Source organism: Epinephelus fuscoguttatus, linkage group LG11 (assembly GCF_011397635.1).
Source record: "Epinephelus fuscoguttatus linkage group LG11, E.fuscoguttatus.final_Chr_v1".
NCBI classification, from domain to species: domain Eukaryota; kingdom Metazoa; phylum Chordata; class Actinopteri; order Perciformes; family Serranidae; genus Epinephelus; species Epinephelus fuscoguttatus.
In genome coordinates this window covers 797,988-814,269 of record NC_064762.1, presented here as the reverse complement: position 1 = coordinate 814,269, position 16,282 = coordinate 797,988, and the positions used below count along the sequence as shown (strand labels likewise).

At 46.6% G+C, this 16,282-nt stretch overlaps 1 protein-coding gene and 1 long non-coding RNA gene across 8 annotated transcripts in view; one reads left to right on the top strand and one right to left on the bottom strand.

Moving 5' to 3' along the window:
- Positions 1 to 946: 946 nt before the first annotated feature.
- Positions 947 to 16,282, bottom strand: part of cdc42bpb (CDC42 binding protein kinase beta (DMPK-like)) — a 41,354-nt gene continuing 26,018 nt past the window's right edge. For 2 of the 5 annotated variants that reach the window (XM_049589121.1, XM_049589123.1), the window contains 20 exons: positions 15,797 to 15,876; positions 15,591 to 15,635; positions 14,019 to 14,093; positions 13,858 to 13,929; positions 13,650 to 13,755; positions 11,865 to 12,001; positions 11,644 to 11,783; positions 11,166 to 11,247; positions 10,866 to 11,082; positions 9,853 to 9,915; positions 9,507 to 9,748; positions 9,062 to 9,416; positions 7,873 to 7,970; positions 7,680 to 7,764; positions 7,450 to 7,567; positions 7,186 to 7,303; positions 6,778 to 7,011; positions 3,242 to 3,350; positions 2,834 to 2,895; positions 947 to 1,733 (listed from right to left, as the gene is read on the bottom strand). In XM_049589121.1, the coding sequence (XP_049445078.1) occupies positions 1,611 to 1,733; positions 2,834 to 2,895; positions 3,242 to 3,350; positions 6,778 to 7,011; positions 7,186 to 7,303; positions 7,450 to 7,567; positions 7,680 to 7,764; positions 7,873 to 7,970; positions 9,062 to 9,416; positions 9,507 to 9,748; positions 9,853 to 9,915; positions 10,866 to 11,082; positions 11,166 to 11,247; positions 11,644 to 11,783; positions 11,865 to 12,001; positions 13,650 to 13,755; positions 13,858 to 13,929; positions 14,019 to 14,093; positions 15,591 to 15,635; positions 15,797 to 15,876 (2,561 nt within the window). In that variant the 3' untranslated portion in view covers positions 947 to 1,610. The remainder of the gene's footprint in view (positions 1,734 to 2,833; positions 2,896 to 3,241; positions 3,351 to 6,777; positions 7,012 to 7,185; positions 7,304 to 7,449; positions 7,568 to 7,679; positions 7,765 to 7,872; positions 7,971 to 9,061; positions 9,417 to 9,506; positions 9,749 to 9,852; positions 9,916 to 10,865; positions 11,083 to 11,165; positions 11,248 to 11,643; positions 11,784 to 11,864; positions 12,002 to 13,649; positions 13,756 to 13,857; positions 13,930 to 14,018; positions 14,094 to 15,590; positions 15,636 to 15,796; positions 15,877 to 16,282) is intronic. The other 3 variants (XM_049589125.1, XM_049589124.1, XM_049589122.1) reach the window with 2 other exon arrangements.
- Positions 3,392 to 6,769, top strand: LOC125896525 (uncharacterized). Of its 3 annotated transcripts, XR_007450284.1 has the most exons (9): positions 3,392 to 3,411; positions 3,460 to 3,507; positions 3,844 to 3,891; positions 3,972 to 4,211; positions 4,341 to 4,372; positions 4,501 to 5,049; positions 5,347 to 5,750; positions 5,989 to 6,213; positions 6,375 to 6,769. It is a non-coding gene; the product is annotated as an uncharacterized LOC125896525 (long non-coding RNA). The 3 variants fall into 3 exon arrangements; XR_007450283.1 differs by lacking the exons at positions 3,392 to 3,411; positions 3,460 to 3,507; positions 4,341 to 4,372 and having other exon boundaries at positions 3,772 to 4,243; positions 4,549 to 5,049; XR_007450282.1 differs by lacking the exons at positions 3,392 to 3,411; positions 3,460 to 3,507; positions 4,341 to 4,372 and having other exon boundaries at positions 3,772 to 4,243; positions 4,533 to 5,049.

Below are 16,282 nucleotides of genomic sequence, written 5' to 3'. Positions count from 1 at the left end.
AGCTGAAGCTGTTGAAGGGACCGACTCCATGTGAAGGTTCATGCGTCTGAGTCCAGTGTCGTCACAGTCCCTGTAGGTGTGACCGTCAGGCGTCTGAAGACTGGAGTCCTGACAGTGTCTACAGCTGTTGATGATGATGTCAGACGAAGTAACGCAGCAGTTTAATTTTTACTTGATAAATGAGTTGAACTATAATCTGATCAATAAATTAGTGGATTAATTTCCTGTCGACTGAACTGATTATATGACTGATGGTCACATTTCAGAGCTGATGTTCTTTTAAAGATGTTACAACAGTTTTTGATGTTGTGAGCAGGTCAGCTGATCTCTGATCACCTGACCATCACCTGTGCTTATTAATCAATCACCTGATTGATTTGATGTCAATAAACGACCTGCAGTTCAACATGTTACTGAGCTTCAGTCATGTGACCTCACAGGACAAACACAAACCTACAGACCTTTAACATGTCAGTGACCTGATTCCTGCTCTGTTCTGCTCTCTGATTGGCTCTGCTGTCTCCGGGTGTTACTACAGACCACGCCCCCCTCCTGAATATTTAATGAACCTGTCAGACACAACTGGGGGTGAAATAAATTATTAATAACTGACCTGAAATCTGCTGCACATTAAATCTGACAAAAACAACTAAGTCTGCCGCAGCACCCTCAGACACGGATGATGTCACAGTGATGTCACAGTTATTTCCTTTTCTCTAGTTTTTTATTTGTTGTGATTTATTTATGAAACATGTCGTCAGTACGTTCTGATGTTTACACTTTGATGTATTTACAGTCTGATGGAAAAGACAAAACACTGGCTCCTCCAGAGTCGTTACATCACAGCGCTCTCTGTTCACTGATCCAATCAGCTGCAGCGGCGGGACGAAGGAAGTGTTTGAGACACAGGAAGTGTTTGAGACACAGGAAGTGTTTGAGACACAGACTCTTGAGATTCTTTTATTGAGTTTCCGTCGGCTGCTAACATGTCTCATAATTACAAAGATTCTTTAACTGGTGATTCTGGAAGAAACAAAGCAGTAGTGTTCAGGTGTGCCCCCCCCCTTACCTCCTCACCTGACCCCCCCCTCTGAGGTCAGAGGTCAGGGGACGGGGTCGAAGGGGGCAGCAGGAAAGATCATCACTGACACAAAATCAAAGATTATTTTTCTCCTACAACAACAACAACAACAACAACAACAACGATGATGATGATGATGATGATGTGCAACTTTAACAAAACTTTAAAATTAATTCATACAGTGTTTTTTCATCAGAGTGAGACCTCCCGTCTGTTAGCTCCACCGCTAACAACCCGCTAAAGCTTAACAGGAAGTTATTTAACAAAGAAGAAGAGGAGGAGGAGGTGGTGATTGGTCCCACAGAGCCAATCAGACTAAAGGTCAAAGGTCAAACACAGCAGCCATCAGCAGGGGCAGGGTTAAAACCAGGGGGCGGGGCTTCCCAGCAGGTAAAATCCAACAAAAATAAAAGCAGCAGGAAGCTCAGACTCACCCCGCCACAATAAAATCAAGTAAAATCTAAACTCTGTCTGCACCCTGATTGGTTTATTAAGCCCCTCCTCCGTCGGGTGTAGGGGGGGCGGAGCCTCAGGGGTCCATCTCCAGGCCGTCCAAGGTGAGCTGGCTGCGGTGGGGGGAGTTTGGACTGGGGGGGCTGCTGGGGTTAGAGCTGTTGGAGGGGGTCGAGTGTTTGGTCGAGTCTGAGTCCGGCTGGATGGAACGAGAGAGAGAGAGAGAGAGAGACACGGTTAGAGAGACACGGTTCAAGAGGGAGACAGGTAAAGGGAGAAATGGATGGAGAGAGAGACGGTTCAAGAGGGGGACAGGTAAAGAGAGAGATGGATGGAGAGAGAGAGAGAGAAACAGAGAGAGTTCAAGAGGGGGACAGGTAAAGAGAGAGATGGATGGAGAGAGAGAGAGAGACGGTTCAAGAGGGAGACAGGTAAAAAGAGAGATGGAGGGAGAAAGAGAGAGAGACAGTTCAAGAGAGAGACAGGTAAAGGGAGAAATGGATGGAGAGCGAGACGGTTCAAGAGGGGGACAGGTAAAGAGAGAGATGGATGGAGAGAGAGAGAGAGAGAAACAGTTAGAGAGAGAGTTCAAGAGGGGGACAGGTAAAGAGAGAGATGGATGGAGAGAGAGAGAGAGAGAGAAACAGAGAGAGACGGTCCAAGAGGAAGACAGGTAAAGAGAGATGGATGGAGATGGAGAGAGAGATGGTTTCCAGAGAGAGATGGTTAGAGAGAGACGGTTCAAGAGGGGGACAGGTAAAGAGAGAGATGGATGGAGAGAGAGAGAGAAACAGAGAGAGACGGTTCAAGAGGAAGACAGATAAAGAGAGATGGATGGAGATGGAGAGAGAGATGGTTTCCAGAGAGAGATGGTTAGAGAGAGACGGTTCAAGAGGGAGACAGGTAAAGGGAGAAATGGAGGGAGAGAGAGAGAGACACAGTTAGGGAGAGACCATTCAAGAGGGAGACAGGTAAAGGGAGAGACGGATGGAGAGAGAGAGAGAGGTGGATCAAGAGAATGAGCGAGAGAGAGAGAGACAGAGAGATTGTAGAGAGATATACGGTTAGAGAGAAAGAGAGGTAGAGAGAGAGAGACGGTTAGAGAGAGAAAAATTAGAAGACAAAGATGGTTAGAAAGAAAATGATGGGTAGAAAGACAGACAGGTGGAGAGACAGATGGTTAGAGAGAGAGAGACATTGTTCAAATGAAACGTCTCAATAAAGATTTGGTTTCAAACTTTTCATCAGGTCGTGTATACGGAGCTCTGCGACTCCGCAGAAACCAGGACTCTGAGTTACCTCTCGGTCCAGGTCCTGGTCCTGTTCAGAGGTGCTGCGAGACGAAGCTCCTCCCCCAAAGTCTGAACCAATAACAACACAGATTACAGATGACATCACAGCTTCCCCCTGAGCAGAGTGTCATACTACACACTAAACACGACACACTAAACACTACACAGTGTTTACTGCACTCTAATATGATACAGAGGAAACTGCACAATAACACTGCAGGTTCTACACACCAATACTACACACTAAAACAACACATTATGTGTGACATGCGATCATGACATTAACCTGTGTGTACTTAGTGTACAGATGTAGTTCATCACTTAATACTGACAGGAAATGATGTAATGTGTGACATCACATGAACATTTTGTTTTGTTTGTTTGTGTGTGTGTGTGTGTGTGTGTGTGTGTGTACCTGAGGCTGTGCGTGTGATGTGTGTCTTGCTCCTCTGTTGCCGGGAGATACTGGACAGTGGGCGGGGCTTGTCTTTAACCGAGTCATCCTGAGAAGAAGGCATCACACTCTGCGCGCGCGCACACACACACACACACACACACACACACACAGGTGTGAAAACTTTAATGGTGTGAACTCTTTAAGATGTGAACGCTTTAAGATGTGAACGCTTTAAGATGTGAACTCTTTAAGATGTGAACGCTTTAAGATGTGAACACTTTAAGGTGTGAACGCTTTAAGGTGTGAACGCTTTAAGATGTGAACACTTTAAGATGTGAACGCTTTAAGATGTGAACGCTTTAAGATGTGAACTCTTTAAGATGTGAACGCTTTAAGATGTGAACACTTTAAGATGTGAACACTTTAAGGTGTGAACGCTTTAAGGTGTGAACTCTTTAAGATGTGAACGCTTTAAGATGTGAACGCTTTAAGATGTGAACTCTTTAAGATGTGAACGCTTTAAGATGTGAACACTTTAAGATGTGAACACTTTAAGGTGTGAACGCTTTAAGATGTGAACGCTTTAAGATGTGAACGCTTTAAGATGTGAACGCTTTAAGGTGTGAACTCTTTAAGATGTGAACGCTTTAAGGTGTGAACGCTTTAAGGTGTGAACGCTTTAAGGTGTGAACGCTTTAAGGTGTGAACGCTTTAAGGTGTGAACGCTTTAAGGTGTGAACGCTTTAAGATGTGAACGCTTTAAGGTGTGAACTCTTTAAGATGTGAACGCTTTAAGATGTGAACGCTTTAAGGTGTGAACGCTTTAAGATGTGAACGCTTTAAGGTGTGAACTCTTTAAGATGTGAACGCTTTAAGGTGTGAACGCTTTAAGATGTGAACTCTTTAAGATGTGAACGCTTTAAGATGTGAACGCTTTAAGGTGTGAACGCTTTAAGGTGTGAACGCTTTATGGTGTGAACGCTTTAAGGTGTGAACTCTTTAAGATGTGAACACTTTAAGGTGTGAACTCTTTAAGATGTGAACGCTTTAATGGTGTGAACACTTTAAGGTGTGAACGCTTTAAGGTGTGAACGCTTTAAGGTGTGAACGCTTTAAGGTGTGAACGCTTTATGGTGTGAACGCTTTAAGGTGTTAACTCTTTAAGATGTTAACTCTTTAAGGTGTGAACACTTTATGGTGTGAACGCTTTAAGATGTGAACTCTTTAAGGTGTGAACGCTTTAAGGTGTGAACGCTTTATGGTGTGAACTCTTTAAGATGTGAACTCTTTAAGATGTGAACGCTTTAAGGTGTGAACGCTTTAAGGTGTGAACGCTTTATGGTGTGAACGCTTTAAGATGTGAACTCTTTAAGATGTGAACTCTTTAAGGTGTGAACTCTTTAAGGTGTGAACACTTTAAGGTGTGAACACTTTAATGGTGTGAACGCTTTAAGGTGTGAACGCTTTAAGGTGTGAACGCTTTAAGATGTGAACACTTTAATGGTGTGAACACTTTAATGGTGTGAACGCTTTAAGATGTGAACGCTTTAAGATGTGAACTCTTTAAGGTGTGAACGCTTTAAGATGTGAACGCTTTAAGATGTGAACTCTTTAAGCTGTGAACGCTTTAAGATGTGAACACTTTAATGGTGTGAACGCTTTAAGGTGTGAACGCTTGAAGGTGTGAACGCTTTAAGATGTGAACGCTTTAATGGTGTGATCGCTTTAAGGTGTGAACGCTTTAAGATGTGAACTCTTTAAGGTGTGAACGCTTTAAGATGTGAACGCTTTAAGATGTGAACTCTTTAAGCTGTGAACGCTTTAAGGTGTGAACACTTTAATGGTGTGAACGCTTTAAGGTGTGAACGCTTGAAGGTGTGAACGCTTTAAGATGTGAACGCTTTAATGGTGTGAACACTTTAATGGTGTGAACGCTTTAATGGTGTGAACGCTTGAAGGTGTGAACGCTTTAAGATGTGAACACTTTAATGGTGTGAACACTTTAATGGTGTGAACGCTTTAATGGTGTGAACGCTTGAAGGTGTGAACGCTTTAAGATGTGAACACTTTAATGGTGTGAACACTTTAATGGTGTGAACGCTTTAAGATGTGAACGCTTTAAGATGTGAACACTTTAATGGTGTGAACGCTTTAAGGTGTGAACGCTTTAAGATGTGAACGCTTTAAGATGTGAACTCTTTAAGGTGTGAACGCTTTAAGATGTGAACGCTTTAAGATGTGAACTCTTTAAGCTGTGAACGCTTTAAGATGTGAACACTTTAATGGTGTGAACGCTTTAAGGTGTGAACGCTTGAAGGTGTGAACGCTTTAAGATGTGAACGCTTTAATGGTGTGATCGCTTTAAGGTGTGAACGCTTTAAGATGTGAACTCTTTAAGGTGTGAACGCTTTAAGATGTGAACTCTTTAAGGTGTGAACTCTTTAAGGTGTGAACACTTTAATGGTGTGAACGCTTTAAGATGTGAACTCTTTAAGATGTGAACTCTTTAAGGTGTGAACACTTTAAGGTGTGAACGCTTTAAGATGTGAACGCTTTAAGATGTGAACGCTGAAGATGTGAACTCTTCAGCTGTGAACGCTTTAAGGTGTGAACACTTTAAGGTGTGAACGCTTTAAGATGTGAACTCTTTAAGGTGTGAACTCTTTAAGGTGTGAACACTTTAAGGTGTGAACGCTTTAAGATGTGAACGCTTTAAGATGTGAACTCTTTAAGGTGTGAACTCTTTAAGGTGTGAACACTTTAAGATGTGAACGCTTTAAGATGTGAACGCTTTAAGATGTGAACTCTTTAAGGTGTGAACTCTTTAAGGTGTGAACGCTTTAATGGTGTGATCGCTTTAAGGTGTGAACGCTTTAAGATGTGAACGCTTTAAGGTGTGAACGCTTTAAGGTGTGAACTCTTTAAGGTGTGAACGCTTTAAGGTGTGAACGCTTTAAGATGTGAACTCTTTAAGGTGTGAACGCTTTAAGGTGTGAACGCTTTAAGATGTGAACGCTTTAAGGTGTGAACGCTTTAAGGTGTGAACGCTTTAAGATGTGAACTCTTTAAGATGTGAACGCTTTAAGGTGTGATCGCTTTAATGGTGTGAACGCTTGAAGATGTGAACTCTTTAAGGTGTGAACGCTTTAAGGTGTGAACGCTTTAAGGTGTGATCGCTTTAATGGTGTGAACGCTTTAAGATGTGAACTCTTTAAGATGTGAACGCTTTAAGGTGTGATCGCTTTAATGGTGTGAACGCTTTAAGATGTGAACTCTTTAAGGTGTGAACGCTTTAAGGTGTGAACTCTTTAAGGTGTGAACTCTTTAAGATGTGAACTCTTTAAGGTGTGAACGCTTGCAGGTGTGAACTCTTTAAGGTGTGAACTCTTTAAGGTGTGAACGCTTGCAGGTGTGAATGCAGCATCAACCTGGCAAATGTTTCAAGCTTCACACAAACCAAACCAACCACCACAGACCAGGCAGGAGGGGAGTGTGGGAGTTGGGGGGGAGGAGAGGGGAGGAGAAGTGGGGGAGATAGAGAGAAGCTGGCCTACCCTTCCCAGAGAGGAGGTGGAGGGAGAGGAGGAGGAGGAGGAAGGCTGCAGGAGGCTCTGCTGGGAGGAGGAGGAAGAGGAGGCGTCTTTCTGCAAGAAGGCGCCGGCCGACGCCGACGTCATGTGATAGATGTGCTCAAAGTTGGAAGGGGGAGAGATGAGGGTGTGGCGGGAGGAGGAGGAGGAAGAGGGGGAAGGAGACGGGGAGGGGGAGAGGGAAGTGACATCACAAACCTGAACACCGGGGGTGAAAGAGGGGGAGGGGGTGAGGAAGGTGAGACAGGGGGAGGAGGAAGAGGAGGAGAGCAGAGAGGAGGAGTCAGTGTGATGAACAGAGCTGTTGGAGGGGAGAGGAGGGGGGGAGGAGAACATGCCGGCAGGAGGAAGAGGACGAGGAGGAGGAGTTACCAGAGGGAGGTCCATGAGGACCTGCATGCCGTCTCCTGGTCCCATGTGAGCCACGTGGTTAAAGTTTGTAGGATTAGAGATCATCTTGGACCTGAGCTCCGGATCCCTCAGCATCTCCCTACACACAACACACACACACACACACACACACACACACACACATTACACACTTATGTAATCACACACATTGCACACCAAAGTACACACACACACATTACACACTAAAGTACACACAGTACACACACATGTACACATGTGAGTCACCTCCTCTGCTGAAGTCGTTCCTCCTCAGGAACCTTAAACAGGAACTTCCTCTTGCTGCGAGTTCGAACCATCAACTTCCTGCTGTGGTCCGACGTCTCCGGGATGGTGAGGTCACCCTCTGAGGACAGACAAGTAGAGACAGAGAGGTGGAGACAGACAGGTGCAGACAGGTGAGCTTCAGGGTGGACACAGACAGGTGGTGCTCAGTGTCCAGGTGTGTCCGTGGTTACCTGATGATGTGTTGCTGAAGTAAATGAGACGAGGAGGTTCAGAGCTCAGCAGGTTCAATGTCCCTTCAACATTCAGAGGTCGGATCTGAGGACACGGAGACAGAGACGTGATTGGCCGGTTCTAAACTGTGTGTGGCTGTTTGCTGAGCTGTGATTGGTCAGCTCAGAGTGGTGCTGAGCTGTGATTGGTTACCTTGCGGAGGGAGATGGTCTGAACCCACTCTGTGGTGTGAATATCGAAGACGTCGAGCCCATACTCACTGTAGACTGTCAGGTGGGAGGAGTTAGAGCCTGTAGACACAGACAGGTGATCAATAACCTGTCAATACTGATTAATCCCTTTATGATGTAATAACACGTCACCGCCACCAAGTTCACCTGATATTTAACACTGATCAACAACTGACACTGACCATCGTAATAAAACACCGCAAACAGATACAACTGCCAAATATTCACACTGATATACCTTAGACACAAGAGACCAACCAGCTACACCTGTCTGACCTCACCTGTCTGAACTCACCTGACAATCAGCTACACCTGTCTGACCTCACCTGTCTGAACTCACCTGACAATCAGCTACACCTGTCTGACCTCACCTGTCTGAACTCACCTGACAATCAGCTACACCTGTCTGACCTCACCTGTCTGACCTCACCTGACAATCAGCTACACCTGTCTTAACTCACCCATCTGAAATCACCTGACAATCAGCTACACCTGTCTGACCTCACCTGTCTGAACTCACCTGACAATCAGCTACACCTGTCTTAACTCACCCATCTGAAATCACCTGACAATCAGCTACACCTGTCTGACCTCACCTGTCTGACCTCACCTGACAATCAGCTACACCTGTCTGACCTCACCTGTCTGAACTCACCTGACAATCAGCTACACCTGTCTGACCTCACCTGTCTGACCTCACCTGACAATCAGCTACACCTGTCTGACCTCACCTGTCTGAACTCACCTGACAATCAGCTACACCTGTCTGACCTCACCTGTCTGACCTCACCTGACAATCAGCTACACCTGTCTTAACTCACCCATCTGAAATCACCTGACAATCAGCTACACCTGTCTGACCTCACCTGTCTGACCTCACCTGACAATCAGCTACACCTGTCTGACCTCACCTGTCTGAACTCACCTGACAATCAGCTACACCTGTCTGACCTCACCTGACAATCAGCTACACCTGTCTTAACTCACCCATCTGAAATCACCTGACAATCAGCTACACCTGTCTGACCTCACCTGACAATCAGCTACACCTGTCTTAACTCACCTGTCTGAACTCACCCGACAATCAGCTACACCTGCCTGACCTGATTTACCTCCATGATGACATACTATCTGTAGAATAAATGACGTACTGCATGCGAGCGGCGTTGCAGGCCACATCAGCTCCTGGGTTCGGGACCGGCGTCCCTGTCCGTCCACATAGATGCCGAGCTGGCTGAAGCAGAGCAGCAGCTCAGAGGATCCCACCTCCAGGGCGTGCAGGGCGTCCAGAGGCTGCTGGGCCAAGAAGGCCAGCGAAGGGTCAGCGGGGCTCACCAGGCTGATGGGAGATGACTCCCCCTGCAGGGCAAGCAGAGCGAAGCCCGAAGGATACCCGACGCACAGCCGCTCCCTCACCATGCCCAACCACTGCACCACGCCCGGAGCCTGCACCTCCCACAGCTTCTTATGGTGGGGCTTCGCTCGAGTGATCTCATAGCACTGAACCTGCAGGATCAGAACCAGAGCGTTAGAACAGACCCGGACCACCACAGCAAGGGGGTGGGGCTACAGGGACATCTGCAGGTGTTCAGTGACCTGACGTTTGACGGCAGCCAGCAGGCAGGCGGGGCCTCCGGGTCGGAGCACCCCCGTCGTCAGAGCCTGGCATCCTTTGGTCTCCGCCAGCTTGATGTCGAAGGCGGACTCGGCGCCCTCCAGTGCCCCCCAGGGATGAAGGTGAACGTGGCGATTCCGACCGCAGAGCAGAGCGATGATCTTCTCTTTAGGGATCAAATCGATCTGACAAACCTTCTTACTGTCGGCCGCTCGCACGATCACTGCAGAGAGACACAGAGGTTAGACATGTGGTGGATATTGACCATCTGTCCATCCGTCTGTACGTCCATCTGTGTGTCTCTGTCTGCCTGTCTGTCCGTCTCACCGTCTCTGGTGACCTCGACCACAAACAGTCCATCTTCAGTTCCCAGAGCGATCCTCTCCCGATCTGCAGAGGCAGAAAACATCTTTAAGAATCACCAGTGAATGATGACTTCACAGAATGTTCTGTACCCGCCGCTCCCCAGTAAACCTTTTCATAAACCACAGACCCTCTGAAACATTTAAAAGCTGTCGTCAGGTTGACAGATTGTAACTTCCGTCTTTATGCAGACAACACCGTCCTTTATTTCACTGCATGTTCTGTTCTGCTACTCGAATGCAGGATTTATACTTCAGCATCGAACTGACGCTGTAACTACGGCGTAGGTTCTGCGTCGGTGTAGAGCCTACACTGCCACCTCAAGACTCACAAGGTTCACCGACAAAACAACTGTCTCACACTAAACACGATTTCCAATCAAATACAACATGCTAACGTTATTAACATAAGCCTGTGACATTTTACATTGTATATATTATACTAGCGATGAGCAGACATTTCCTCTGCTCATATGAAGTCAGGAAAAATCACACACAGGACTGAAAATGCTATTTTTGTGGAGGCTTTATTGTCTTCACAATTTATTGTTTCTTATCTGTGAAATTAAAGTAAATAAACTTTTGTTTCCACTGAGTGAAAAAATTATTTTTAGCTTCCAAAAATACAGCATCGTTGCACCGCGTAGCTACATTTCTGGAAAGGTGCATATCCGGCTACGTGTCTATGCAGAATCCTGTTTTAGATGTAGTTTATCAGCCTTTACTTCTACTGCTCTTTGTTTTTACTAGTGTCTGTATTTAATGTACGGACCTCAGCACCAGAGTTTTCCGTCAAAGAATTTAAAGAGGTTTTAAATAAAATGAATGAATGAGTGAATAAAAGAATAAATGAAAATCTCAGAACTCTCTGTAACAAACTAAACTTTTATCAAGATGACATTAAAAGAATAAAACCAGAATCAGAGCCGCAGGAGACTCAGAGTCCTTCAGTAGTCATCAGTGGAGGTTGGTACTGACCCAGAATGGCGGCGGACAGTGCGGTCTTGATGATGGGCAGCGAGGCGTCGTAGGCCTCGTGCGGAACGTGGACCTGTCGGTTCTTCAGCAGGTTCTTGGCCAGGATACTCTGCAGACCCTCCAGGATCCTGACCCACTTCCTTTTCTCCACCTCGCTCTCTGCCAGCACCAGCAGAGACACCGAGGACAGCTGTGAGATCAGCTGTGACGACGTCACCTGGCAATAACAACAATAAGGGTCAGTACACAGGGAGGTCAAAGGTCAGAGGGCGAGGGGTCAGAGGGGGTGAGCTCTCCTACCCTGAAGATGCAGGGGACGTCCTTCCTGGTGGCGTGGATCACATCTGATGCCAAGACGGAGCTGACGGAAAACTCCTCATCTCTGTTACACACGCCACAATATTTCTCATGTCAATCATCAATCAATATAGTCTATCTGACAATACAGAATGTTCAATCCAAGAGGAAATCACACTGTTCGACTATGATACAACCTTCTCAAGACAAACTAAAACATCCAAAACCTTCTCAAACCTTTTAAGACAGGACTACAAGATGCACCAAACCTTCTCGAGACAAACCAAACCCTTGACAGACTGAATCTCCTTGAGGCTTTTCAAAAACTCTGAACAGTTCAAGAAACTTCATAAAAAGGACAAGAAACTTTTTCAAAGTCCTCTGAAGTTCTTGAGGGGTCCCAGACTACCTCAGATGCTCCATCAATGTGCAGACAGACAGAAAGACAGGCAGATGGACAGACAGACAGGTAGACAGTTACCTGAGATCCAGCACCAGACTGGCCACCACCCCCGGCTGGGTGGACTTTCCCTCTGGGATGTCGTAGAGAAACAGTTTACAATCAGAGACCACGGCGTAAGCGCGCTGCCAGCCCTTCTTCACGCCGCTGGGCTTCGGGATCTGACAAAGAGACGGCGACACGTGAGTCTGTGGAACTGCAGTAAAACTACGTCAGTACTGCGTCAGTACTTCATCACTTACCCTGACATAGCCCTTATAGGCGGTGCCGATGCCTCTCTGGACGTCGATGCCCTGCGGCCTCTTGGCCTGCTCTGCTGGGATTGGACAGACCAGGGGGGCGTGGTCTTTACAGGAGACATGGCAGATGAAGGAACACACTGAGGAGAGACGGACAGGAAATCAGGAACCTTCATCTCTACACGTCATACAATCATATCAGAGTTTGATGATCTGTTCTGACTAAAAACAATGTTGATAATATACTTGCTTTATTAATCATTTGAGACCCACATGGACCCATTTTTGTCTTTTTTAGTGGGATGCAGACTGTCCCTATGGGGAGACAGCAGGTCTACAGTATGTGTCTCACACAAGTGGTTTACATCATCTGAAATCTGGAACCTGAAGATTATCTTAAGATTCAGCTGAGCGCTGTGTGTCGAGTGTTTCTGCTTGGGTCGGGCGTCTGTAAAGGCCCTGACACACCAAGCTGACGGTCAGGCGTCAATCAAAGTCTGGCCGTCGGTGAGCGTCTGTCGCCCTAGTTTTTGCGGTGTGTCCCGCATCTTTTCGGTCGATTGAGCATGTTGAGTCGGCGGCGGAGCTTGTCAGTGAGAGAGATCACTCTGATTGGCTGTTCAGGTTTTATTTCCTCGCCCCTGTAGCGAGTGAATCTGCCTGTAGTGAAACCGGGGCTAACCGGTGCTTCCTCCTCAGGCTCCACTTCACTCAGCTGCCCCACAGACCCGCTGCTTCTTCCCACTTTAACCTGAATAACAAACCGGAGCTAGCTGGGAGCGGCTAGCGGAGCGTTAGCCGCAGCATGACCGGAGGGAAGCACAGCCAGTTAGCCTCCGCTAGTCTCTGAGCTAGCCCCGGCTCTCCGTTTGGATCCAACCGGAGCACCGAGCCCTGGTTTGTTATTCAGGTTAAAGTGGGAAGAAGCAGCGGGTTTATCGGGCAGCTGAGTGAAGTGGAGCCTGCGGAGGAAACACCGGGACCGTCTGGATGTAATAGTCCGTGGAGGTGCTGCGGTGCTCGGCTGCACAGATAGGAAACCCCTCGGCTGACAGGATGTGCCACTCTCTCACTCCGCTCTCTCTCACGCAGGCGCAGAACGTACGTGCTACTTGGCCGTCGGATGTAGTCCGTGTAGTGTGTTCAAATGCAACTGACACAGGGCGACGTGAGGCGACGCAACAGTTGGCTTTCGTCGCCGCTAGTTCTTTGATGTCAGTTTGGTGTGTCCGCACCTTAATGTGTATATGTAAGTTTAGTGTATATGGAGTTAGAACATTATGATTGAAGTAAAGGACGGCTATTCCGATGCTCAAATACGTCTCATATGTTTGTCCACAATTTTTGGGTTGATATCGTTTGTCACACAGATTCAGTGCTAAATTTAATTTAAATTTAATTATTGAAAATTAATTATTTGAAAATACAGAGATGTTCATTTCTGTCTGCATCATCCAGCCCCATAACAAGCTCTATTTTGATGCTTTTTAATGAACTCTGTCACCTTGTTTACACCCAAAGAACCAAAAAGAATCTCAGTGTCAATCAGTTTATCTTCACTGTGACCTACAGAATGATGGAGGGTCAGCAGGGACCCTGTCCTGGGCCAGATTTGGCACATGGGCGGTAATTTGAGTATCACCACTGTAGAGGAAGGATCTGGATCACTGCTGCTGCATCTCAACATTTACCTGGGAGCAGCTTCCACCTGGAGGCTCCGCTGCCTCAGCGTGTGTGTGTGTGTGTGTGTGTGTGTGAGTGTGTGAGTGTGTGAGTGTGAGTGTGTACCTTCACAGGCGTATCCCTGTCGGATGAGTCCCACCATCAGAGAGGTGCAGTGTGTGCACTGAGTGGGACTGGAGAACGTCTTGATGCTCAGCTGGTGAGCTTTGGGCTGTGAACACACACACACACACACACACACACACACACACACGATGGTTTAATATCAAACTCTAACCCCTCCAATGTCCCACCTCAGGAAACAGCAGCATACCTTTGGTGTGGTCAGTGCTGAGCTCTGGTAGGGGGGGGAGGGGCTCGCTGGGACTGAGGCTGCTTTAACTTCCTGTTGACACAAACAGATAAACAGTCAGGATGTGTGACGGACAAAGGAACAGCTGTATGATGTGGACAGAATCAGTGTGTGGGACTGACCTCATGTTCAGAGGTGGTGGAGGGCGAGGGGGGCGTGGTCTCTGATTTCTGGGGGCTGGGGTCTATGTCTGTGGTCTGAACGTGAAACAGAAGAAACGACTTAAGAGACAGAGACATAAACAAACGCACGCACGCACGCACAGCTATGACAGCAGCTCTGCCAGAGCTTTTGTGTTGAATTGTGAACTGTATATCTGTCATTATATATTATATCTTGTTTTGTGTCGGTGTGAAGGCACTAGATCTTTGTATTTCTTTAAATGTATCTGAATAATCTAATAAGGGGTGCACCGTGTTGAAACGGCCAGATAAAATGCAGTACAAAGATGTGCAGTAATATTCTGACAGTTGCTTTTATTTTGAAAGTCAGTGACACCAGTGTAACCTTTGACCCCGTGGTCACATTGGTCACCGACGTGGAGGACTCCAGCCATGACACTTTGCAGCCCGAGGATGAGGTGGCAGCCTACATGGAGTTGGGATCCTTTGGAGGTTTGATGGTGGTGGAAGGAGCATGCTAACATGTTTCCTAACCTGGCAGTGATTGAATGTTTTCACCATCCAGTCAAAGAGACGTCCAATTCAAGAACGGAGAACCAGCTTCATGTGAGGGACTGGAGCCTGGGGGGGTTTGATCAGGGGTCTTTTATTAACGGGTGTGGACAGGTGTTGGTTTTCAAAATGGACCCATGCAGGACTCTAGCAGCGCCTATTACAGACCATAATATCCTGTCGTGTCACCATGGTTACACTGTCCTGAGTTAAATGAAGGAGGAGCTGTAACATTCACTGTGTCACAGTTTGTCTCTGACATCAGATCTGCATTCACGTCATGTCATGAAAACGTAAAACAAACCTGCAGCGTTCACACGTTACGACACATCACAACAACACAGACACAAACTTCACAGTGTGTACATAAACACTACACACACTAACCGCAGTGACAAACGTGTGTTTAAAGATCCACCAATAAAAAGTATTTTAAATCCGTCTGACGACTGGTGAAAAACTGACGGTGATCACAAACAGACCGATACATCAGCAGGAAGTACACATCAGCACTTCCTGTGAACACAAAGACGTGTTTCTGATTAATGACGTAAAATATCAACATGTAGAAGAGCTGATGAAACACACGGTTGTCACAGAGTTTGATTATCAAACACTTCACAGGATGTGACCTGTCAGAAACTCTGACGGCGAATGACGTAAACACACCATCAGCTACTGTTAGTACTTCCTCTGTGGTGAAACTGTCGTACTGCACTGTGTGTACTTTGACTGGAGAACAGACGAGTGCGACATATCTGGTTTAATCATCATAAGGACAAAGCTAACGAGGCTCTGAATGCAGGAGGGCGGGGCTTATGTGTGTGGGTGGAGCTCGGGTGAGCCAATCAAACCAGTGGTGGTTACAGGTCGCTGCACTCTACGTCACCTACGACTAACTATTAGCACGACGCTAGCAGCTACGACTGAGGTTAGATCTGACAGCTCTCTTCCCCGGAGGATTGTGGGTAAGGGGGGCAGTGTGCAGGGGATTGTGGGTAACCTGACGGATGAACTTACATCTTCCCAGAGAGCAAGCAGTGAGGAGGCGGAGCAAACTGACGCCTCCATGTTGGAGAGAGAAACAAACAACAACACCTGAGTGACATCATTGTCGTCATAGTGACATCATCATCATGTGACCTGCTGCTAGGTGAGTTCTGAACTGTGATAGGTTGAACAGGAATCAGTTACAGACAGACAGGCAGACAGACAGACAGACTCACCCTGAAGGTGAGGTCCGGAGCCAGAGGGGACGTGTTGAAATATTCAAAGATGGAGTCCTGGAAGTCTGGAAGCTTCAAACCTGCAGGGACACAGAAAATACAGATGAACACATGAACAAGTCTCTGCTGCTGGAGGTGAACACATGATACATCTGGAGTAAAAACTTCAGACTCAGACGGTTTTCTATCTTGTCCTGATTTATCTGGAGCATTTTATTAGCAGCTGATCAACCTGTGCATCAACAGGACGTACACGTCACCATCATGAATCTAAACTAAGCACAAAAAGTAATGAAATGTGTGTTTGGTAGATTATTTCTTTGCTGTAACGAAGCTTCTTGTCAATAAATCTTATATCGTTGGAAAGCCTGTTTACTTCCTTTTTAAATGGAGCCACATTTGTAAGGAACAGGCAGTATGTGTATGAGTACTTGAGTATGAGTATGTGGGTTGCATCCATGAAAAATTGGCCAAATCTTCTCTGCC